Source organism: Chrysochloris asiatica, unplaced genomic scaffold, assembly GCF_000296735.1.
Source record: "Chrysochloris asiatica unplaced genomic scaffold, ChrAsi1.0 scaffold00155, whole genome shotgun sequence".
Lineage (NCBI taxonomy): Eukaryota > Metazoa > Chordata > Mammalia > Afrosoricida > Chrysochloridae > Chrysochloris > Chrysochloris asiatica.
This window is the reverse complement of record NW_006408673.1, coordinates 1,235,116-1,260,515: the sequence shown is the minus strand read 5'-3', so window position 1 is coordinate 1,260,515 and position 25,400 is coordinate 1,235,116. Positions and strand designations below refer to the sequence as shown.

Below are 25,400 nucleotides of genomic sequence, written 5' to 3'. Positions count from 1 at the left end.
CACTGTTGTTCCAAGGTTGTGTATATGTCACAACCTACATCTATCTCCTTTAGGCTATGCATAACTCCCTGCCTGTGTCTTCATCTACATTCATCATTCTTCTGGATGGTCTAGATTTGTTTAAAGATTCAAGGAAATAAAAGTGCATGACAAAAACTATGAGCCTAAATTGTGGTTAGTGATCTAGGTTTCCGTAATCTATCTTTATGTTGCATATACAGTCAGTAAAGGAGCTCTGGTAGCATAATAGTTACGAGTTGGGCTGCTTATATCAAAATCAGAATTTCGAAACTACCAGCAATTTCACAGGCGAAAGATGAGGCTTCTCCTCCCGTAAAGGTTTACAGCCTCAGAAACCCTATGCAAGGTCACTGTGAGTCAGAATCAACAAAACGGCACATAACCAACCAACCAACCAGCCAGCCAGTCAGTGAAGAAATCTCAACAACTTGCTTTAATCTCTCTCCCAGATACTACTTTGCTTTTCCATTCCTAGTGCTGGTTTAAGTTTACATTGTCCTAAACTTAAATTACTTCATCAGCCTTTTATCATGAACTGCTTAATTCTTCCAGACAGATTCCCTCTCTATCACTGACTCAGAGCAACAGTCTAGGACACAAGGTTTCCAGGCTGTAAATCTTCACAGGAGCAGTCTCATCTTTCTCCCATAGAGCAGCTGGTAGGTTTAAACCACCAACTTTTCAGTTAACAGAGCCAACCTTTTTGGTTAGCAGTCCAACACTAAAACCACTGCACCACCAGGGATCCTTCAGACACATTAGGTCAGATTAAATTTTCTTAAATCTTATTTTCAACATGTTACAACTCTACCACCTTCCTGGAAAATATTCAGTGATTTCTCTTATCATTTCAAACATAAGGTGCTTTTCCCTAGCTTTAAGGATAATAAGAAACAGCAGCAGCTAGCATTTGAGTGCATACTATGTGCCAGACACTGTGCTAAGCCTATTTGCCACCTCAACCTTCTCAACCAAGCTAAGTGGTAGATACTATTATTATTCCTATTTCATAGTGACTAAAGTGGATTTAGAGGGAGTGAGCAGTTTGCCCATGAGTGAGTACACAGTCAGAATCCATATCTGAAGCTCAGGTTTCCTTATGCCATGGTGTCTTCTCCAAGTTGGGCCCCATCCTGCCTGCTGCCTCAGTTTTCCCCTTGGTACTCAGCTTGCTGCCTCCTCACCTTCATGCCTTCCCTTGGCTCAGTGCTGCTACCAGGCCCTCACCTATGCTATTTGCCTCACCTGAAACCGTTTTCCATCCAATTGCCAAATTGGCTCAGCTTAAGGTTTCTCCAGGATACCTGTAACCCTAGAGCGCTCGGGGGAGTTCTCATTCACACCATGATGCGCTCATGGCCACACTGCCTCTTATTTTTAACCCTAGACTGTCATATAGACTGGAGCATGATATAAACTCCTTGAAAGCAGAAGCTGTGTGTTGCACAGTGAGGAACATATAAAAGCTCTTTAATAGATCTGAAGTCTCATTCGGACTTTAGCACCCATAAAAATCACTAATAAAGGGTGGTTGTTGTTAAGTGTCATGGAGTCAGGTCTGACTCATAGCGACCCTGTATTGGGTTTCTGAAGAGTGCCTGGTGGGACTGAACCGCCTACCTTACAGTTCAAACTGACCTTGAGGTCCAAGTCCTTATCCTAAGGCTCTACACCAGGACTCAGAAAAACTCCAAACTGCTACTAACATCACACACTTTGTGATTTAAAATAAGAAACATCTGCATTTTAAAAGACCTTACAACAGTGACCTGTTTTCTAATTTTCTACTCTCTTGCTCAAGCCTCCAAATGCAATCATAGTTTTTTAATCTACCTCAGGTGGTTAATTTATGCAATCACCATTACTCTCCTTGACATATCTCATTTAAATGTTAGGTGGCTGTGTGCTGTCAGGTGGGGTCTGACTTATAACAACCCTATCTTAGGATTTCTGAGGTTGTAAATCTTTATGAGAGCAGAAAGCCTTATCTTTCGCTCCAAGAGCAGCTTGGTGGATTCAAACTAGAAGTCAGCAGTCTATTGTGTAACCCACTACACCACCAGAGCTCCTTGGAATGTTAGGTGGTGGTGGTTGTTTTTAAGTGCCATTCAGTTGGTTCCAACTCATAGCAACCCTGTATAGGGTTTCCAGGGAGTTTCCAGCAGTTGGTGGGTTTCAACTGCTGACTTTGTGGTTCGCAGTCCAGTGCTGATCCCACAGCGCCACACCAGGAGTCTTGAAATGTTAGACAATCATTCAAATTTCTGATTTGATATTACTTAGGCAAAAAGAACATCCATCTATGACTTATGTGTCCTACTGTGATTTTAGAGACAGATGCAAATCAGGGTATGTTCTTACTCAAGATAGAAGAAAAATGAACATGCCTCCAGATGTTTATCCATCTCCTCCACAACAGTAGTGGGTATTTTCATTTATTTGCTTTAAGGTTCTGCATCCCCCGCCCCGCTTGGTGGTATCTACCACACTGTGGGACTACATATAATAGCAGATGATCTGTGGTTAGTAGTACATCCAGGATTCAAATGTGGTAGGGCCACAATGGCACCCAAGTAGGACCTACACTAAATAAAATTAAATTCTGCCAATTGACTTGCAAGATTATTGTTTTTAGCTCACTATAAATCAAAAATTTTAAGTCCCCTAGATAAACTGCTATATTGTATACAAAAGAAGACAGGCACAGAAGACCTAGTTACCCAAGAAGAAACAAATAAAAAACAGTCAATGTCTAGTTCTGTTTAAGTTAACCTGCTCTGCTAACCTTTTAAAATGTTTCTTCTGTCTTGAATGAAAAATAACAAAAATCACTTTCATTTCAGATACTGTCATGAATTTGCCTGACAACGGGGGAAATTACAATAAACATAACCAAACCCACTACAACTGAGTCTTCATAGAAAAGTTGTTAAGTGTCATCCAGTAATTTATAGGGTCACTATTGAGTTGGAACTGACTGGATGGACAACACTGAACAACAGGATTTCTGAGGAGTAGTTAGCAGTCCAATGCTTATCCTACAGCACCACAATACAAGAAGTAGCAGAGTTATAAATTTGGAGTGCCCAAGAAAAACACACACACGCAATATACACTAAACTTTTTTAGAATTACTTTACTAACCCCATTGCTGTTAAATCGATGGCAACTCTCAGCAATCCTAAAGGACAGAGTAGAACTGCCCCATGGGGTTTCCTAAGTTGTAAATCTTCATGGAAGCCAACTGCAACACCTATTTCTCATGGAGCAACTAATGAGTTTGAACCACAGACTCAACCATTTGCTTAACCACTTGTACTACCAGGGTTTCTTCTTTACTATTAGAATAACTTGAGAATAAAATAAAAGCAAACCTTTGATTTTTAATCTATTTTTGTTCTGGTGTGGAGCTGTAGTTTAAGCATTGAACTGTAACAGGTAGGTCAGTGGTTCAAACCCACCAGCCAGCCACTCCTTATAAACCCTATACAGGGTCACCATGAGTCAGAGCAGACTCAATAGCACTTAACAACAACAACAAACCACCACATATTTGTAGAGCATCATAAATGCTACTTCACAACATGTGACTTGGAAAACCTACTTAGCTTTGAAGGTTATGTGATTATTAAATACTATATGAAAATGAACAATATGACTCTACAAAATAATAAAATACAAGAGTTTCAGTAAAATTCAATAGTTACCTTATTGTAAAAAATCTAGCTGATAAATATTCTAGTCATTTCAGCTCATATTCATCACCAATAAAGATTTCTAAGCACATAACTAGATTTCTAAAATCATTTGCAGACTAGACTGTAAGGTCAGTTTGAGCTGCAAGATTGAACAACAACATGGGTAAGTATACCAGTCCCAGTTAAAATCTTCATTAAAGTAAACTGGTTAGTTCAAATGGTAATCCTTCATTGGTGGGAAATGGAAAGGCATTGAATAAAACAGCAAAGTTCATGTTTAAGAGTAGAGACGTCCTCTCCTATTGACCCCCAGGCAGCGGGAGTCTTGGCCTCCAGGAACAGAGCGAATTCTTGTGGTTTGTTCTTGCAATGCCGTGGCTTATGCAAACAGGTTAGCTGACTCTTTGCTCATGACTTTTTGATCAGCTCAATGCTCAATTGAAACCAATTCTAAGTGTTTTCCAGGTTGACTGTTTGATACATTGCATCATTTCATACCTTATTTAATGTAGAAGAAATAACATACCACAAACCGCTTCACTTGAATACCAAATCTATGACCAAACATAGGGCTGAATAAAATCTCTAGTTATCCTAGACCCTTGCTAAATCAGTTCCTTGAATCCTAGCAGATAGTCTATCTGACTTTTAAGCAAAAACTAAGCGTCCTAGACTTTGCTAAGTCAAATTTAGCTTACACTACAATGAGAGCAAGAAGAGTTGGTAGCATAGTGGGTTATGTTTGGGGTTGCTAATTATCAGGCTACTAACTGCAAGGTCAGCAGTTCGAATCCACCAGCCACTCCATAGGAGAAAGACTAGGCTTTCTGCTCCTGTAGAGAACTGCAGCCTTGGAAACCCTATGTTGCTATGAGTCACAACAGACTCAAGGGCACAAAACCACCACCACCACCACCACAATCTGAACACTGAGGGGACAGGGAAATGTTTACATTAAAAATTTCCATCACACTTACATAAACTTACAGAGGAAAAGTACTCAACCCAAATTGGCTATAATGCATACCAAAACATGGGGAAAACACTCTACTACTAGCAACAAGACAAAAATAGAGAAAAGAAAAATCACTTTGAATTCTTCATGTAAAGCTGACAATTATATAAAATGATTTAGGCTACTGAAAAAGCATTTTATATAATTGTCAGCTTGACATGGATATATATGTCCTTCCCTCCCTCCCTTCCTCTTTATTTTTTTTTTCTATTTTGCATAACTTTATTGAAAATCAACAAGTAATGCTTTTTTTCAAGCAATGTAAACTTTCTTTTTTTTTTAGATCTATTTTTGAGTGGGTAGGAATAAGGAGTTAGAGTTAGGACTATGGTTAGGTGTAAGCTAAGCCTAGGGTTTCATGTAATGTTAGATTTATGGTTAGGATTAGAATTAGTGTTAAGAGTAGCACTTGACCCAGGAATAGGGCTTTGTCTATTTTTAGGGTTAGTCTACTTTAAGGGTTATAGGTTTATTTTTATTTGTTTTATCTATTTTTCTACCATCTATCTGTCTATCTACCTATGTATCTATCTGCTTGATTTCATCTTCATTTGAAACTCTTATAACTGCACTGTTCCTTCTTTTTACATTGTGGATTTGTTGTTGTTCTTGCATACTAATAACTCCTATTCCCCATTTTCAGTCTTGTAGGTTTGTTTTACTTTGGATACTTCTGTATCTGGGTTGAGTTCTGGGTGATATGTCATATATGCTAATCTCAGATTGTTTGTTGTTGGTTCTGTGTCAAGAGAACTCCCTTTGGTATTTTTTGTACAGTTGGTCTGTTTTTTTTTTTTTACAAATTCTTTTAATATCTGTTAATTTCCTCTTTATTTCTAACGGGAAACGTTTTCAATACACTGAGACTAGAAATCAAATGATATATTGCACTGGGAAAACCTGCTACAGGAGACTTCTTCAAAGCTTCAAAGTATTAAAGAGCAAAGATGTTCCACTGAGGACTAATTTTCAATCACCTCATATGCATGTGAAAGCTGTACAGTGATAAAGAAGACTGGAGACAAACTGGTGCATTTGAACTATGGTGTTAGTGAAGAATAAAGTACCATGGACTGCCAGAAAACAAACTAATCTGGCATGGAAGAAGTACAGCTGAATGCGCCTCAGGAGTCAGGATGGCAAGACTTTGTGTGGTGCAGTGAATTATTTAATATGCCTCTTCTAGCCTTAGTATTTGTAACTCCCACCAAATGACTCTTTTCCTGGTGGGTCTGGGTAAGAGAAGGTGGAAAAAGATACTAATAGGATGACATGATTCAACTGTGGACATTAACAGAATTAAATGTGATTGTAAAAAATTGAAATGCTAGTGTGGGTATAAAATGAGCCAGCTTAGAAGCAGGAGGAAGGTTCTCACTGCCATCAAAGAAGAAAAGCCAGGAGTGGAGCATGTTGTCTGAACCCCCAATCCCTGTGCATCGTACCTTCTCAAGTCAGAGACAGAGAACTTTGACACCAGGGGAGTGGCAGGGGAGCAGCAACAACAGAACCAAGAGCAAGAGCATGAGACAAAACAGTGGGCTTCCTAGCACAGGGAGCAAGTAAAGTTGAGTGGCTTCGGGTAGTGGGCTTGCTTGCAGAGTGGTGTGCTCTCCAGGCTCGAAGTAGGAGAGCCAGTTTTGCTGACCCACAGAACTAGAACCAAGTGCTGTCAGGCTGCGGCTTATGGTGGAGTGGTGTGTCCTGTGGGCATTTTATCAGCAGCCCTAAAAGAGTTTTGTCACATTGACCAGGCAGAAAGAGGCCTGCCTGTGGGCAAGGCTGAAGAAAGGCCATACTTACAGTAAAAACTGTACCCTGAACATTTCTGACCTTAAAGTGTAACTTGTTAACTTCTCTAATAAGCCCCATAATTGTGGTTATGGTGTCTGAGTTCTGTGTGGCCACTGCAATGAATGATCACACTCAGATGAGTAGAGAGTGCTGTGGGACAGATGGTTTGATGCTCATTTTGTGGTACTTCGACTTACAGACTATGAAAATGTTATCACGAGAGATCAGTCCCTGGAAAAGAACATCATGTATTAAAAAGTACAGGGTCAGCATAAAAGATGCTCCCCAATCAGATGAATTGACTCAGTGGTCAGTTATGCAACAATGGACTCAACATAGCAGCTGTGAGCATGATGCAGAACCAGGCAGTGTTTCATTCTGTTACGTACAGGGTTGCTATGAGTCAGAAATGATGTAATGGCACCTAACAACAAGAAGTGATCATTACAATAATACATTTTTAGTACGCTTTCATTTTATACTTCCTTTCAAGAGGGTATTTACCACCTCTCCTAATTTTATCCCCTGATTTGTTTTAGAATATGTAAAGTATGAAACTTTGTTCTCCTTAAAAAAAAAAATCTTTGCACACAACTTAACTTTCCACTAACTTACATGGAGAAAATGGGGAGGGAAAGACTCAATGCTAGTGTTTAGTGCTTTATCTTATGACCTCTAAGATGAAATAAAATCACCACATAACAAACTCATGAGTGTACTGATTCTGACGAAGGTCAAACAAAATCCAAAATTACAATCAAGAAGGGTTACTGTAAAGTTATAAAGTATTTTGTAAAACATAAAATGTGTACTAAAACCTCAATAATGAATACAAAAATAAACTAAAGTAGTTGAGTATTTAACAATATTTTCCCTAAAAATTAAATATTTTAATTATGTTGAGTGCTATCAAGTCAGTGCCCACTCATGGCAACTCTGTATAGGGTTTTTAAGGCGCTTAGAAAACCCGTGCTTATACACCATCTTGAATATTACCATAAAAGATAAAGCTGAATACCACACTACAGAATTTTCTTATCCATTAATAATGTTTTAACAACCAATCATCAGAAGTTTAATATATTACATACTGGATATTATGATTCAATTCCTGAAAATACCAAAATTGTAGATGTGATCCTAAGACAAGACTGCATTGCCTCTTTGTTCATTTCCTTTATAAATATAGTCAATCTAGTTTTTCTCAAGGGCCAGTTAGCTGATTTAGGTAATTATTCTATGTCTACCTAAGTTCTTTTTCCCCTCCTATGTCCCAACATCATCTTATTTCATTATTTGGTAAGACTTCTACTAAAGGACCTGAGAAGGTGCAATTCAAGCTAGTTAGTTTTACTCCTTATTAGCAACTCTAGAGAGAGTGAGGAAAAAAAATTTAGCTGGTATCAGAAATTGAAACTAATGTCTAAAATGAAGCTCTAAAATTACAGGTTGATTTTTAAATGAAGCTTTAAAATTACACAGGTTGATGTATGCCCTTCCTCTAGAACGTAAGGATCTGACTGTAAACTAAGAATGTATTGTAATTATCTAGGACTCAAATTATTTAAAAGACCACTGCCAAGAGCTTAGTGTTCCCTCCATTACTGTAGGAGAAATTCAGAGTCTTCTCAGTCAGCTGGAGCCCTGGAGGCATAGTGGGTTACACACTGGTCTGCTAACCCCAGCCACTAGCTGCTCTGCAGGAGAAAAATGAGACTTTCTGCTCCCATAAAGATTAAAGCTTTGGAAACCCTACACAGGGTCACTATGAATCAGAACTGAATTGATGGCATGTCATCACAACAACAACAATAACACAACAACATAATATATCTAAGTAGGAAAAGAAGGATGACCAATTAAATGAAGAATCCTTAATAGCTGGTTGGTCTGAAGTGAGTAAGACCTGGGGACTCCTAAGCCCATGGACAAGTACCGACCTATGGAGGGCTAGAATTGAGAGTGAAGCAGCCAGCTGGTCTGAAGTGTGGAAGGTGTGTAAGAACAACCAAACTTGCTGATAGTACCCATTTGACCTAGCTTTGATGGCTTGATGATCAGCACTTGACTAGAGGAAGACAAAGAAATTTGATAAAGGAAACTGGTATAAATTGATACAATTTGATGAACTTAATCTATACTTATGGATGTAGTAGCTCAAAATACCAACTGAGAGGGAAGGAGTCTTTCACATCAAGGATCAAACCTATCCCTTTTGTACACAGGATTGATAGGGATGGGCAACTTAGACATTGGTTACCTAAAATGGGGCCTATAAAGCCATGAAGTGACTGGCTTACAAGTTTTCAACAGGGAGTTTAGTTTCAGAATGTGCGAGGGAAGGCAGAATTCCCACTGAATAGTTTTCATCTAGTCTAGATGGGTCTGGTGAAGGAGATGGAGATAAGGTTCTTATGAGTCAATAGTGAGTAATTGTTATTGTGACTAACTGCGATTCTCACAACTATAAAGGTAGAAGTTTTGTAATAAAGGGGGTAGTAGTTAATCTTACAGTCCAGGAATAGAGGGCCCTAGAACCATCAAGGGAGAAGAGCATGAGCAGAATGTGGGACCCTATCCAGAGAAGCAGCAACACCAGAGATGATGACATGGAGAGACAGAGCAGTTTTGTGGGACCCTATCCAGAGAAGCAGCAACACCAGAGATGATGACATGGAGAGACAGAGCAGACATGAGGACTCTATACTCATGGAACAAGCAAAAGGCTATGTGCTGGCAGCCAGGAGGCAGGCTTGTAGAACGTACCCTTGGGTTGTTTAAATGATCCTACATCCCTGAGTGGTTTTGTGTATATCAAAAAACAAAACAAAACAGAGGGAATATAAGCAAATTCTGTTGAATGATGATGCATGTGGGAAATTGTAATCATTGCAATGAAACAAAATGGGATAGGATGAGCGCAAAACTGATGTTCTCCCATGTAAACTATCACTCAATTCACAATAAAAGCTTTAAAAAAGAGAAATATCCATAGTAGGGGTGAAACCCCATAACAAAGCTGTCATAGTTTCAGACATGCATCTTCTGAACATGCAGTGTTTGACACCTGCATCATCTCATCCTCCACATCAATAACCACAGGGCTGCAGGTCAGTAGTCAGTGGCCTTTTTGAGACTTCCAGTTGTCTTATTTTGTATGGATCAGTGCTTAAAACTCAGATTTCTAAGGAGATTGGGCAATCAAACAACAGTGAAACCCTGTTGCCATATGACAAACACTAGCTGGGTCATAGCTTGGATGGGATGGAAGATCTTCCATTTGTCAGATTCTCACTGTACCTCAGTTCAGCCCTGATATGTCAGCTTGTAGGCCCTCTCATATGATTAAATGGTGTGCTTTATGAGAAGGTCAGAAAATCAGGGCACAAAAAGTGTAACCACCCTGAACTCCAGTGCAATGGTGAACTGTGTCTTTAATCTAGATGCATTCAACACTAGACTCTATCAACTGCTCTCATAAAAGATCTGCTTTAATTTTAGTTCCCCTTCCATTTGTCTCAGGGTTATGTAACCTCACAGGAGGTCACACAAGTCTCCCAAAAAAGAAATTTAAGCTGTCTTTAAAAAACAAAAAAAGAACCATGCATAACAGAGACAAACACAAAACTGAAACTTGCATTTTCTTTCTGACAAGAAAGCTTTACTCTCCCTGTTTATCTCAAAAATTATAATTTTAAGGGGAAAAGAAATTAAAACCAAAGGATGGAAAACTATGGCTTGCCCTGAAGACATATGATATGCCTTATTCTCAACGTACTGTCAAGCTGAAAAATATAATTAACGTCTTACCATCTTGCAACTGAAGACAAAGATTATATACAGCCACGGGTCTCTTGTTCCGCTGTCCTTGTCTCTTTGATTGCCGTGGTGGAGCATTTGGGGGTGATGCTGACAGCAAGACTGGTTCAGGGAATGTGGCATCAGGCAGGGTCCTAAAAATCTGCCATCAAAGCATAAAGAACATTAAGTGTTGACTGTGAACAGAACGCTGTGTGTTGCAACAGTAAACCATCACCAAACGACATTTGATTTCGATTTCATCCACGACAGGCTGGAGTCAAAAATCCATTGCTTCCAATTTTGGGGATAGGTAATAGACGTTTTCTTGTTTCTTTTTAATAGAAAAGTTCAAACTAAAGTTTCTGATTAAGATCAAGTAAAAGCATCATCACATTCTATTTCAAATCATTCTCATTCCCAAAATGAACAAGTATAATTATCATTATAGCAGGTACTGACGATACCATAGGATCTTATCTCCAAAGGAAGTCATCAGGATAACAACTGTTAAAACCAAATATTCCATCAAATGTCATGTAGGGCTATATTTATGCCAAAATGCTGGCCTCAATTTTTTTGTTTGTTTGTTTCAAAATACATAAACAGAAACACACAATTGAAAATATTTCTTGTACTTGTAAAAATAGCTGGTTTTTTATGAAATCACCTTTTGGATTCCCATCTACAGTTATCACAGACTGTTTTGGTAGATGTTATCGATTCAATTAATAACCCCAAGTGCCCTTTATAATTTCCTCTTCCATTTCTGAAACTTAGAATATTAGCACCTTGATTTATCTACAGTGTCGTTCATATGTCAGTATAATACCATTTATTAGAATGTGCCGCTTCTTTGCTTAGCTCTTTTTATCCTTCTGAGAAAAGCAATATGTGCCATACAGAGAGGAGTATTGTACAGAGGTGGTTTATTATACACCTTCCAAAGCTGCCAACTTCAGAGGTTTTCTGTCCCCCAGTACACACTGAAGACTCCTCGGTCTTCAATGAAGCTGCAAAATAAGGTATTTACAGACATCACTGTAACAGAAGGCCTTCTCCAGAAGGCTGACCTCTTTCAGTGGCAGCCAAAGAAAGCCAGTTAGCTTTAACCAAGGCATAAATGTAAAGCTCACAACAAAAGGCACTGTGTGAAAATGCCACTGTTGCAACGAAATTATTTATACATTTAAAATCAAAACAGGCACAGGGCCTGTGTCTATGAGCCAGGGTCTCACTTGTGCACAAGTATTACATTTAAGAATCCAAAAACCATGTTGGAGTTTTAATTACACAGTCTAAAAGTTTTCACTCACAAAAACCATTATATAGTAATGAAAATAAGCAATTTCAACAGGGCATTTGCTTTATACCATACTGCCCCCTCATGTGTAAATGGAATTTTAAAAATGATTTCAATTACTGTAGACAAATATTTGCCAGTGAAAATTTAATTTAGTGCTCCAACTGGTAACCTGCAAACACCATATTTCCACAGAGTCTCTGCTCCAATAGGACACACTAGCAAATAGCAAACTACTTATCCGCCTTAAAAATCCTCTGCTGTCTATACTATTTGTCCACAGCTGGATTTATTGCCGGCTGTTGTTGTTCAAATTAAAATTAAAGATGGAAGGGGGCTGGCGGGTGTGTGGCGGGGGAGATGGGAGAGAAGTTAGGCTGAGAAGAGTATAGTATCAGTGACTTGTTGTTGTTATTATAAAGTGCTGTGGAGTCCTGACTCATAGCGACATTGTATCGAGTTTCCAAGGAGCAGCAGGTAGGTTTGAACCACTGACTTTGTGGTTTACAGTCCAGTGCTGATCCTATAGTGCCACACCAGGAGTTCAACAGCAGTAATAAAGAGAAGGAAAAAAGAGAATATATACGTCCATGGATGAAAATAGCATCTGTGACTGGCATTGGATAGCACCCTTTGATTTATCTATGTTTAGTTTTAAAATTTATTCATATTGTTTTCAGTAAAAATATATACTTTGAAACATGCTCCCATTTAACAATTTCTACACAAATTGCTTCATTCTTCTCATTGTATCAATAATTTCACTGTTTCTGCTTTAGTTTAGCATCATTTATTTAGAGATGGATTGGCATGGTAGCAGCACCAATGGGTTCAGGCAAGCAACGATTGTGATATTGGCCCAGAACCAGGCAGTGAGTGTTTCATTCTGTTGTGCATAGGGTCACCATGAATCAGCACTTAACAATAACAGCAATTTAGAAGCACTATTCCCTGAACTTCTCATCTACACTTTAGAGTAACTATTGTTCCTCATAGCAACCTATTAAATACTTAATAATAGAAGTCCTGGTGTGGCACTGTAGTATAAGCACTAGACTGCCAACCACAAGGTCAGCAATTCAAATCCAACAGGTGCTCCTCAGAAACCCTATACAGGGTTACTATAAGCTGGAATCAACTTGACAGCATTCAACAACAATTTAAGGATGACATTCTTTACTTTTTAAGTTCAACTAAGGTTTTTTTGTTTGTTTAAAGATGACTTCATGGGATAGTTTCCTCTCAAAGTTTATGTGGTGCTGTAGGATTAGCACTGGACTTTAAAACACAAGGTGAGCAGTTCAAACCCACCAGCTGCTCCTCGGAAACTCTTTACAGTAGGGGTAGGGAACGTCCAGCCTGTTGGTCATATAATACCCATAAAATCATTTGGTCTGGCTCTGCCAAGTCAACCACAGGTGAGACTTGAAATTCAGCAAATCTAGAGACTTTTTAAGTAGCAATAAAATTTTATATTAGGATGGAGGTGTACACACTGCGAAAGTATTAACACACTGTGACAAAACCATGGCGATACAGTCATGATGAAGCAAGATGCTATGAGATGATTCCTTGAGACATTGATGATCTTGCCTCTCATGACTGACGACAATGTTGTCAACTTCTTTGTTAACACAGGCGATTACTCCAATTCAATCTTTATCTGCAAGCCCACGATCACCAATCCTTGCAAAAACTGAATCTCAGATGAATATTAAGGAAATTACAGTGCATAGAGAAGGCCTCAAGAGTCGATGATAAGAATGTTGGGTATTTTTCAAATCCAAGATGCAGGATTAGAACAGAGATCAAAGCAAACTAATGTGCTGCTGGCGACACACACAACAGATAATTATTAAATCTTAAGTGGTGTGACATCCTACAAATGGTGACTACAAAGAAAAGGGAAGTTAATGCAGTGTTGATTTTTCCAAGAGAAATGGACAAATGATTTTTTTGTTGTTGTTGAATTCAAAGGCAAACCTGTGTGTTTAGTTTGTAACGATGCCTTAGCTGTAATGAAAAAAGCCAATAGCGTGGTTATAGCTCAAAAGATACTATAGTCAATGAATTGGGAGGTTAAACGATAAAATCGATGCTCTTCAGCGGAGTTTGGTATCGCAACAAGCCAGTTTTTGCTAGCAACAGAGACAACGCTATTCAGACAAGTTATGTAGTGAGTGAGCTAATCACAAAGAAGCTGAGGCTTGACGTAGAGGGAGAGTTTGTGAAAGTGTGCATGGTGGCTGCTGCTGAGTTATTAGCATCAGACAAAAAAAAAAAAATACTTCAGAGTTGTCTTGGAGAATTGTTTAAGCGCAAGATATTGAAAACAACAACAACAACAACATTGAAGGATACAGGAGATTTCCAATTTTTCTCTCTGGCTTGTGATGAAACAATGAACTAACAAACACTGCCCAACTGGCCATTTTCATTCGTGGGATAACTTCAGAGTTTGACACACAAGAGGAACTGCTGTCACTGGAAGCCATGCATGGCATTACAAGAGGTGAAGACTTGTTTGAGAGACTTGCTTTATCAATGAAAAAACTGGAGCTAACATTTGAAAAGTTAAGTGGCCTTACTACCAATAAAGCATCAGCCATGGGTGGCTCAGAAAAAGGGTTAATTGCATTTGTCAGGATAGAAGTGAATTGTCTTAGTATTGATCTGAGTAATTTAATTATGTGCCACTGCACTACACACCAAGAAAGTCTCTGTGCACAGTTGTTGCAGCTCAGCAGTGATGTCAACAGTAGTGTCACACATAAATTTTGTCAAAAGCAGAGGATACAACAGCCACCAGTTTAAGGAATTACTAAATGATCTTGACACTGAATACAGTGATCTTGTTTACCACTGTGAAGTGTGGTGGACAAGTTGTGGGAAAATGTTCATGAGTTTTTATGAACTGCGTGATGAAATCAAGCATTTCATGGAGATGAAGGGAAAACCTGTCAGGCAACGCAATGATAGCAAGTGGCTGTGTGTTCATGGTGGACATTACCAAGTACCTCTCAAAGCTGAGCATCAAGCGGTAGGGCCCCAACCAGCTTCTCAACTCTCTACTTTCAAACATGAACTCATCTAAAACTAACTTAAGGCTGTGGAAAGTGCAACTTGAAAGGAATAACAGGGTGCACTCCACTCTGGAAGGACCAAAGTCTTTGAGGACACTAGAATACGCCAGTGAATGTGCAAAACTAATTAAGCCATTTAATGACGATCAAGGATTTGAAAAGTAAACAGATGGATTTGAACATCTTTGGTATGTAGAACCAGCTGGTGTGCCTGATAATTTACAACATGAAATTATTCAGCTGCAATGATGATGAGCTGAAAGCTGGGCACAGTAACCTCCCACTGCTTGAGTTCTATAAATGTTACATAAGCAATGATGAATTTCCCACTTTGAGGAGACATGCACTGATACAGGCATCTGTGTTTGGAACAACTTACTGCTGTGAGCAGTTCTTTCTAAAACTTATGATCGCGAAACAGTTGACTGTGCTCCAGACTGACAGATGCAAACCTGGAAAAGCAGTTGTGAGTAGCATCATCAATACCAGCTGACATCACAGGCCTCACCAAAGAGAAGCAGTTACGGCCATCAATTTCAGGGTGAGTTAATTAAATATTTGAGCACACACAGCAGGCTAATTTTTAAGTTGATAATTTTGTATGGCCCATGAATGATGCTATAAATATCCAAATGGCCTTTGGCAGAAAAAAGGTTCCCCACCCCTGCTATGGAGTCCTGGTGTGGTGCTGTGGGCTAATGCGTCAGACTGCAAAATTGTTTGAACTGCAAATTCAGTGTCTCAGGCTCACCAACTGCTCCTTGGAAAGCCTATACAGGGTCGCTATGGGTCGGAATCTACTTGACCGCACTTAACAACAACAACAAACCCCTGCTATACAGGGTTGCTATGAGTCAGAACTGACTTGATGGCACTTAACAACAACAACACAGGGAAATAGTCTTGGGGGTTCTTTCAGCCTCAATGGGTCCAGTAAGACTCACCTATGTTTGATCTTTATAAATACAGCAAAGACCTGTGGAACAGGAAGCTAAACAATATAATAGGGTTAGTATAGGCAACATCTAAATAACTACGAATAAAGTGTATTCCAAGAACTGGCACAGGGCAGATGATAAATTCTCTAAGAGACCTTCCTGGTGGGTTAATATTGATGGGAATGGTGTAACCTGTATACAGCAACCCTGTATAGTTTCTGAGAAGCGGCTGATGAGTTTGAACCTTGTGGTTCAAACCAACCTTGCAGTCCAGAGCATTATCCTGTGGTGCCACACCAGTATCAGAGCTTAAATGCTAAGCACTTGGTTTGTGGAAGGCTACATTTTACAGAGGGGACCCACTTCATTTTGAATCAACGTAAATCCAGTCACCACTGAGTTCATTCTGACCTTCAATGTAAAAAGCTTTTCCCTCAGGAACTTGCCTGGGCATGTCCGTAATGCAAATTGGGGTACCAGGATGTCATACTCATGAGTCATACCCCAACCAAGGCTGTCAGAGGTACACAAAACCAATCCTGAAAACTCTTCTAACTTGAGATAGTAGTGTATGTATCCCAGTCATGGTCCCTTTCCGCTTCCTTTGTTACACTTGTTACGGTGTTAATCTAATCTTGTCAGTCATGATTTTGTGACAATTTTCTTTGTTTTCCAATTCCAATATAATTTGTCTGGAGTCCTAACATGGTGCTGTAGGATAACCACTGGATTACTAACCATAAGGTCAGCAGTTCAAACCCACCGGATGTTCTGCAGGAGGAAAATAAGACGATCTTCTTGCATAAAGACTTACAGACTATACACATTGCTAAGAGTCTTAATAGACTTGATGAGAGTTTTTTGGTTGTTTTTTGTTTGTTTGTTTTGGTTTGGTTTTTTTTGTACCTCAACAGAGCAAGGAAGTGTGACTCGGGCATTTGCAGGGAGATGGATCTGAACTCTTTCTACCACCTTGGTTAAATCCCAGATTATTACATATATATTAGAATATCTGAGAATGGTGTCTGACCTTTGACTTCTGTTTGGTGTGCATTTTAAAAGCTTTTGTGTGACCATGATTGGAAAACAACAATTTAGATCCTCACTCCACAGTATTCTGCACTTGTCTTGTATGAACCGAAGTCAGCATCATGGGAAAAACTATTTCAGAAAAATTGTCATTGGACAAAGGCAATCAGTTCTTCCTTCCCAAATCCTGATTAGGCACAATGTGTTTTAAACATTGTAATTACCAACCACTCCCTCAAAAAGTTCTAAATTGTGTTAACTTTTCAAAAATCTAAACTACCATTCAGATAAGTTGTTATTATTGTTTGCTGCCTGGCAACCACATGCACAAGTGAATTAAATGTTGTCTGCTCCTGTAGCATCCCATGATTGGATTCGCACCACACCCTTGTGATCCATAGGCTTTTCAATGGCTGGTTATAACCAGGTCTCTAGTCCTAGTCTGTCTTAGTCAGGAAGCTCTGTTAAAATCTGTTCAGCGCCATGTTGTTGTTTAATGGCACCAAGTAGGTTGACTCACAGTGACTCTATATAGGGTTTCTGAGGCTGTAAATCTTTTCAGGAGAAGAAAGGTTCATCTTTCAGCACCCTATTGTTGTTGTTAAGTGCCGTTGAGTTCTGACCCATAGCGACCCTATATAGGATTTCCAAGGAGCAGCTGATGAGCTTGAACCGCCGACCTTGCAGTGAAACCGACTTTGCAGTCTAATGCATTAACCCACAGCACCACACCAGGATTCGTTAGTAACATACAAACCTCCACAGGTAGACAAATGGTGACTGCACATGAGGTACACTGGCCAGGAATCAAACCTGGTCTCCTGCATGGAAGGCAAAATTTCTACCACTGACCTACCATTGTCCCATGTCCCAGATAAGTAAGGTACCAAATCATTAATGCTAATTTAAGAAGAACTAAATCCTAATGTTTCAGCCTTTCCACCGATGGAAGTTTAAACATACTTCTTAAACTCTGTACCTCATTTTCTTATCTATCTAAAGGAAGAATATAATCCCTACATCTCAAGTTACTCAAGGGATTAAATAAGATAATGTTTATTAAGTATTTGGTAGTGCTTTGCAAGCACTAACCAGAAATAAATGGTAGCTTCTAGCATTTGTAATACAAATATATAAAATAAATAATGATAATAAAAATAAAATCAGATCTTTCCTATTTTGTTTAACCATCACTAATTACTTAAGGTCCTGCATATACTAAAAGTTCAGTGATCGATGAAAAGCTAGTCTGAAAGAGTTCTGGAAAATGGCATCAGACAATGGGTAAGAGAGAAGCAACAACAAACGTACAGAGCACCTGATGAATTCTCAGGAATCAAACTATCAACTGTTCGGGGCATGAATTTCTACTTCTTAGGACTGAAAATTTAGATACATATTACTTCCTATTTCATTTAGTACATTTAACATTTAGTAAGCATTTAATAGACTTTCTTCAAAGCACTTTGATATTTTCAAATGTCTGTGACATAAGTATTATTCCTGCCATTTTACAAACGAGAAATGTTCAGGGATTCAATGAGTGTCCCAAGGCTCTATGATTTGAAAAGGGTAGAGTGGCGTATGAACTGCAAACTCTTCAAGTCCAAAGCCCCTGCTACCACAATATTAATACTGTAGTTTCTAAAACAAACAATGTCATTCATAGGGAGGGCAGGACACTACCTGGTACTGTTCCAGTACCAGGCCTACTTAGAAACAGTGAAACTAGAGAATATTATATAAATGTACCCCCACTGCACTATGTCTCTGTTGTTGCTAAGTGCTGTCAAGTCGGTTCTGACTCATAGTGGCCCTGTACAGGGTTTCCAAGGAGCAGATAGTGAGTTTGAACCACCGACATTGTGGTTCAAAGAGATCTTGTGGTCCAATGCCTTATCCCACAGCGCCACACCAGGGCTCTTTGTAGATGTTTCAAAAACACATTGCCTGTTTAAAAATGCATTTCTCTAGTGTTTAAATTTTTTTTTAAAAGTTACCTCATTCGGCTCTTAGACATGCCAGAAATGATTGAACACGATATTCTTTGTAAATCTAGAAAAGGAGGAAACAGTGGAGCTATTTACTTTAGAATTCTGGCCTTTTTTGGGGATTAGAGGCAACCTTATTCTAGAAGCAAAACTTAAGCAAAATTTATCTTGTCCAACACTGCCAAGATATGTGTCATCTCTGTGTTGTTGTTCCTGTTGTTGTGCCATCAAGTCAATTCCAATTCAAAGTGACCCTGTACAGGGTTTCCAAGAAGTGACTGGGTTTGAACCACCAACCTTGAGGTTAGCAGTTCAGTGCTTATCCTACAGCATAACACCAGGACTCCATGTCTTCGCTCAGTATAACACTGATTTTTCAATTCTAGAATCACAGTGTAGATACAAATCCCTCTATCACCCAGTGGTTCTACCAAAATAAACTTCCCAATTCCATCTCATATTACCTTTGTTCACGGTTAGGTAAACTCATCCTAAGAATACTAAGTAAGAATCTACAGATCAAGTCTACCCAAAACTAATTTTTTCCAGATAAATAATTTCTTCACTGCACCTACGTATTTACAACATAAGAAAATCTCAAATCAAACAACTGAACGACACCAAACAAAACTCCACACGAAGGCGTGTCAAGTAAGTAAGAGCTTATTCAGTTCTAAGAGTGCTAGCACAAACAGAAGTCTGGCACTAATGTTCAAGTCTCAGATTCCTCACACTCAACAAAGTTGGATGTTTATGCCCATGGGGCTCAGCCACAGGAATAAATACTTCCCCAAGGCATTCATATTCTGCTACTAGGAAGCACATGTGTCGATGATTGGGCCACTTCTGCCAGAAACATTTTCAAATGGTGGTAAATAATGAGCCTATGAAAATTTTGCTTTAATACCCAACTCAAACTTCTTGTTAAATGCTTTCGAGTCAGTTCCAACTTACAGCAACTCCTTATAGGGATTCCAAGGAGTCACTGATGGATTTGAACCACTTGTGGCTAGCAGTCCAGTGCTTGTCCTACAGTGCCACAGCAGAACTCAAACTTACATCCCTTGATTCAGCCGAATAAACACAATGATTAAAGGAAATAAGGGAGAATGAGGTAATCCTTTCTTAAAAAGATGTGTCTCTAAAAGAATTTACTGATGTTTAATGTGATGGAAACCCTACACAGGGTTGCTATGAGTCAGAATCCACTCAACAGCACTTAACAACAACAATGCGATAGGAAGATTATCAATTTGTATACTCCCACCATCTTGATTGGAGTCCTAGTGTGGCCCTCTGGGTTAATGCGCTGGACTGCAAAGTTGGTTTGAAAATCAAGGTCAGTGGAGTGGTTCAAGCTCACCAGCCACTCCTTGGAAACCCTATACAGAGTCACTATACTTAACAACACCAATCATTTTGATTCAGTGGTGGGAAATAATGGTAGCATTCTTGCTTTCCATAGAGGAGACCCAGATTCTTGGCTAATACACAGAGAATGGAGGCCTGAATGTTGCTCTGATCTTGAATAGGGAACTTCCAGACGAAGGTCGACTAGGAAGAAATGTCTGGTGATCTATTGTTCTAAGTACTTTCAAGACAGTTCTGAAACACTCAGTCTATAAAAGTTCCATGGATCACAACAACCCCCACTACAACCTATCATGGGGATGATGCAGGGCCGGTCAGCATTTCTTTCCATTATGCATGAGTCTGTTATGAATTGAGGGAGGGAAGGCTGGCTTGATAGCAGCTAACAACAATATCTTAAGTAATAATAATATTCAAGTTGTTAAGTGAAGCTGAGTTGATTCTGACTCATAGCTACCCTGTAGAGATAGGTTTCTGAGGAGCCACAAGTGAGTTTGAATTGCCAACCTTGCAACTCAAACTGAACTTGTGGCCCAGTGTTTATCCTACAGCACCAAACCAGGACTTCAAATAGTATTAATGTTGTTGTTGTTGTTGTTAGGTACCATCGAGTCAGTACAGACGTTGTGACCCTATGCACAACAGAACAAAATATTGCCTGATTCTGGGCCAACCTCCTAATTGTTGCTACATTTGAGCCAGTTGCTGCTGCCACTATGCCAATCCATCTTGTTGGGGATCTTCCTCTAACCCTCCATTTTACCAAGTATGGTATCCTTCTCCCAGTGACTGGTCCCGCCTGACAATATGTCCGAAGTATGAGAGACGAAGTCTGCCCATCCCACTTCCCAAGAACATTCTGGCTGTGCTTCTATCAACATACATACACTGGTTTGTTCCTTTGGCAGTCCATGGTACTTTTAATAATATCCTCCAACACTATAGGCTCAAATGCATCAATTCTTCTAAGGTCTTCCTTATTCACTGTCCAACTTTCACATGCATATGAGGTTACTGAAAATACTATGCGTCGGGTCAGGTGCACCTTAGTCCTCAAGTTGACATCTTTGGTCTTCAACACTTTAAAGAGGTCTTGTGCAGCAGATTTGCCTGACACAACATGTCATTTGATTTCTTGATTGCTGCTTTCATGATTACTGTAGTTTAATCCGAGCAAAAAGAAATCTTTAACAACTTCAATCTTTTCTTCATTTATCATGATGTTGTTTATTGGTCCAGTGGTGAGGATTCTTGTTTACTTAATGTTGAGGTACAACCCATACCGAAAACTGTGGTCTTTGATTTTCATCATTAAGTATTTTAAGCCCTTTTTGCTTTTAGCAAACAAGGTTGTATCATCTGCATTAAGTGAAGGTTAATGAGTCTTCCTCCCAATCTTGGTGCCACATTTTTCTTCCTATAATCCAGTTTCTCGAATGATTTGCTCAACATATATATTGAATAAGTATGGTGAAAGGACACAACCCTAGTGCACAGCTTTCTTAATTTTAAACCATTTAGTGTTTCCTTGTTTGTTTGAACTGCCAAGTCTTGGTTTCTGTACAGGTTCCTCATAAGCACAAAAGGTGTTCCAGAATACTCTTTCTCTGCAATGCTATCCATAGCTTTCCATGATTCACACAACAGAAAGCCTTTGCGTAGTCAATAAAGCACAGGTAAGCATCTTTCTCATATTCTCTTCTTTCAGTCAAGATCCATGTATTGTCAACAATGATACCCCTCATTCCACATCCTCTTCTGAATCCAGCTTGAACCTCTGGAAGACTCAGTCAATGAATGGCTGCAGCTTTTGAATTATCTTTAGCACAATTTTGCATGCATGGGATATTAATGACATTGTCCAATGATTTCTGCAGTCAGTTGAGTCACCTCTCTTTGAAATGGAAATAAATATAGATCTCTTCCAGTCAGGTGGCAAAGCAGTTGTCTTGCAAATCTGTTGGCATATAGATTTGTCTTCCAAATTTCTTGGCTACTAGTAGGTAATAATAACATATTCAAATATTGGGTGGTTAAAATAATATGGTTCATATTATGCTAAGTCCTTGACCTATAAGGATTTCAACACAGAGTTCCTGACTCCAATACACATGCCATAATCACTGTGTCCCACTCCTTCCAATAGGACCCAGTGATACTATGCCCAACCCCTATTACATCTTCTTTGGTGATGCCATACCTCACATTACTGTGTCTATCCAGAGGCAGAAAAGGAAACCAGAAGATAGTTGATAATCACTGCATACTCTACTCAGTATACTTTCAACCAGAAAGGAAAGGCAGGCAAAAATCTTTCCAATCCTCTTATAAAATAGCATAAATATAAAATGGTCAAATATGACAGTCAGTTTCTGAGGCTATCGTGTGTTCATGCACACACTAATCATCTTGGGTTTGTGCCAAAGGAAGTCAAACCTATCTAAAGCATAACTTCAGGTTTTAGTGGCAGTGTGAACTGTACACATAGATTTCTGAAAACTTGCCCCAGCTATGTGTCCTGAAATCTGAAACAGCCTATAACTAAATAAGAGCCTTATAAAGAAGACTTAACTAAAATTGATAACAGGGTTTGACAGTGAAATACCAGTTGGGTTCAGGCTTCATGCTAGGAATATTCTAATGTTTCATGTTTGTTCTGGTTCATTAAATTTCAGAATCTTGAAGCTGAACAGTATCCTAGTTATCAGTAGGCCAACCCCTTCATTTCACAGTTGAGCAAACAGAGGCCTCTGTGGTTAAAGATTTGCTCAGATTCACACCGCTAGTTAGTGGCAGAGTCCGGCTCGACTCCCAGACCAAGGCCTCAATGCCAACTATTATTTCCCATCTTGCTGGCTCTGATTCTTTCTCTCCAACAGAGTACTCTTTATGTATCACCTCTTCTAGGGAGATTTTACTCAACACTTGAAATCCCTTAATGTGCTTTTACATGCAGTATCTGAAATATGCTTGAATACACAGGTCACTGAGGCTGACATAGTCAAGAGGGTTACAGTGTCTTATTCAGAGCTTTGCTGCTACTCACTGGCACAAGGTGCTTTCCAGTATGTCAGAAAGAAAGGATGGGAAGAAGGTAGCAGAAAACATTCCCATTCTGGTGGTCATCCCATTGGCTCAGTCCTGTGTCCCTGAGCTTAAAGCATGCTGAACATCAGCTTCAATGTTGGTCTACAACTCAAAACGTAGGGGCCAGAGGGGATGGGGGGGTATGTGTATTGCCTGAAATTTATCCAATTGGTTGTTCTGGTTTTCTCTTTCTTTCTAGATTTTGAGCATTAATTTTTTAAGACATCTCTAGACTTCTTTCCCAAGCTCCATAGGCTATATCATACTGATTTCCCTAGCACTCTATAGACTATAATAGCTTAACACATCTGTGGAGTTGGTTTTGCCTTAGGGATTTCAGTAAATGACAACATTCATCAATCTAACTTTATGAAGTAGAACATAATCCCAAAACTACCTATACCAGACCATGGACATTCTTAGTGTGTTAATCATGGATGCAACATCATTGTCCTGCTTCTTCCAATATCCAACAGAGAAAATAATAATCACAGATAACTACTATGGATTAAATTATGTGCCCCAAAAAAGTATGTGTGAACTTGGATAGACCGTGATTCCTAGAATTGTGCAGTTGTCCTTCATTTTGTGATGTGAACTAATTATCCTCCTTCTTATGGGTTGCAGAGCACAATCTTTATATGTTAATGAGGCAGAATTAGTATGGTATGTATCTTCACTCACAGCTCTACAAGATGGCATGCCTCAAAAGTCCCACCCTTATTCACGACACACACCCTTAACTCAAGTCACACCTTTCCCCAAGACATACCTTTTCTCTTACAAGAGATAAAGGAGAGAGAAGCAAGTAGAGAAGACACACTACAGTACCATCGAGAAAGAGTGGGGAGTGAAGCATGTCCTTTAGACCCAGAGTCCTTGAGCTGAGAACCTCTTAGACCCAGGAAAGATTGATGGCAAGAAATACGGAGATCTCTAAGGTATGCCAGTCCCACAGAGAGAAAGTCTTCCTCTAAAGCTGTCACCCTGAACTCAGACTCCTAGCCTCCTAAACTATGAAAGGATAATTTGTTAAAGCCACCCATTCATGGTATTTCTGTTATGGCAACACCAGATAACTACAACAGTATCTTTGCTGATAAGTCAGGTATCAAAAGGCATTACAGGCATTTCTAACACTCAATACATAACTTTCCTTTCCAATCTATATAAAGTGAACCACTCCTGATGGAACCAAAGCTGGTCTCTCTTACATTCATGGTATGAACATATATTCTCAATTATAAAATGCTGTTTTCTCATTTGAAAACCTTTAAAAACATTAAAAAACAACAACAACAACACTCCAGGTGCAGTTTTATCAATTTGCACTTGCAAACATTTGGAAAACGCAGCATACAGTTTCCAAAGTCAGAAAACAACACTTTCCAAATACAGCTGTAACTCTGACTTTCATAATCCAAATGTCTACAAATACGTGTATTCTTCACTGAGAAAACCAAATGCTTATTTCCTCCCCATCCCCAATCAGTTCATCCATTGCTCACATGCAAACAAAATGTCAACATTAAAGGCCTAGACTGTCACTAAAAATGCATAAATACTCTATGTCAACGATGTGGTGTACTACTTGGTTTTCTCTCTTTATATTACTTGTAAAGGGCTTCTCTCCTATTTCTCTTTGGGACTGAAGACCCTCTTAGAAATCAGTAGGTCTTAATAGCAGCCTTGATGATCAGAACACACAAATTATGATGTCAGTGCCCAAAGGCCTGGGGATGCACAAGAAACAATGCCCTCACCCAGGGTTAGCAGGAGCTATGACTAAAAGTAGGAGCCACTTTCGCTCAAGTTTATACTTGTGAAACTTTAAACGGAATGTACATAAACACATTTGGAATGAAATGACTCAGCTCATGAAACTTGCCAGGTGAATGGTAATTTTCTTTTGCCCTGTAAGCCATGACCCCAGCCATCTGGATAGATCAGAATGACCATTTCCCTAGAAAGAAAAACAGGCCCATGAAATATTAATTCCCCCAAAGTAAATGCAAAACTTTTAATAAATTATGTCTTACAGATGTGTATGTGATTGAATTATCCTATCACCTGAAACCTTTTTCCAAATATATATGCTGCAGGCATGGCTTACATATTTTTAAATTTTGTTTTTAAAAAAACTCTCAATTGTGAACTGAGTGAAGGTTTACAGAGCAGCAGATCATCAGTTTTACATTCAACACTCCATTTCATCACACAATGTCCCACTTCCTCCCTGTGGTCTTTTGTTTCCATTCCTCCTCCTTTCTCC

At 39.2% G+C, this 25,400-nt stretch overlaps 1 protein-coding gene across 1 annotated transcript in view; it reads right to left on the bottom strand.

Moving 5' to 3' along the window:
- ARHGAP10 (Rho GTPase activating protein 10) overlaps positions 1-25,400 on the bottom strand; it is a 483,306-nt gene that overhangs the window by 85,519 nt on the left and 372,387 nt on the right. Inside the window, exon 19 of the mRNA XM_006870868.1 lies at positions 10,339-10,489. Coding sequence (XP_006870930.1) covers positions 10,339-10,489 — 151 coding nt within the window. The remainder of the gene's footprint in view (positions 1-10,338; positions 10,490-25,400) is intronic.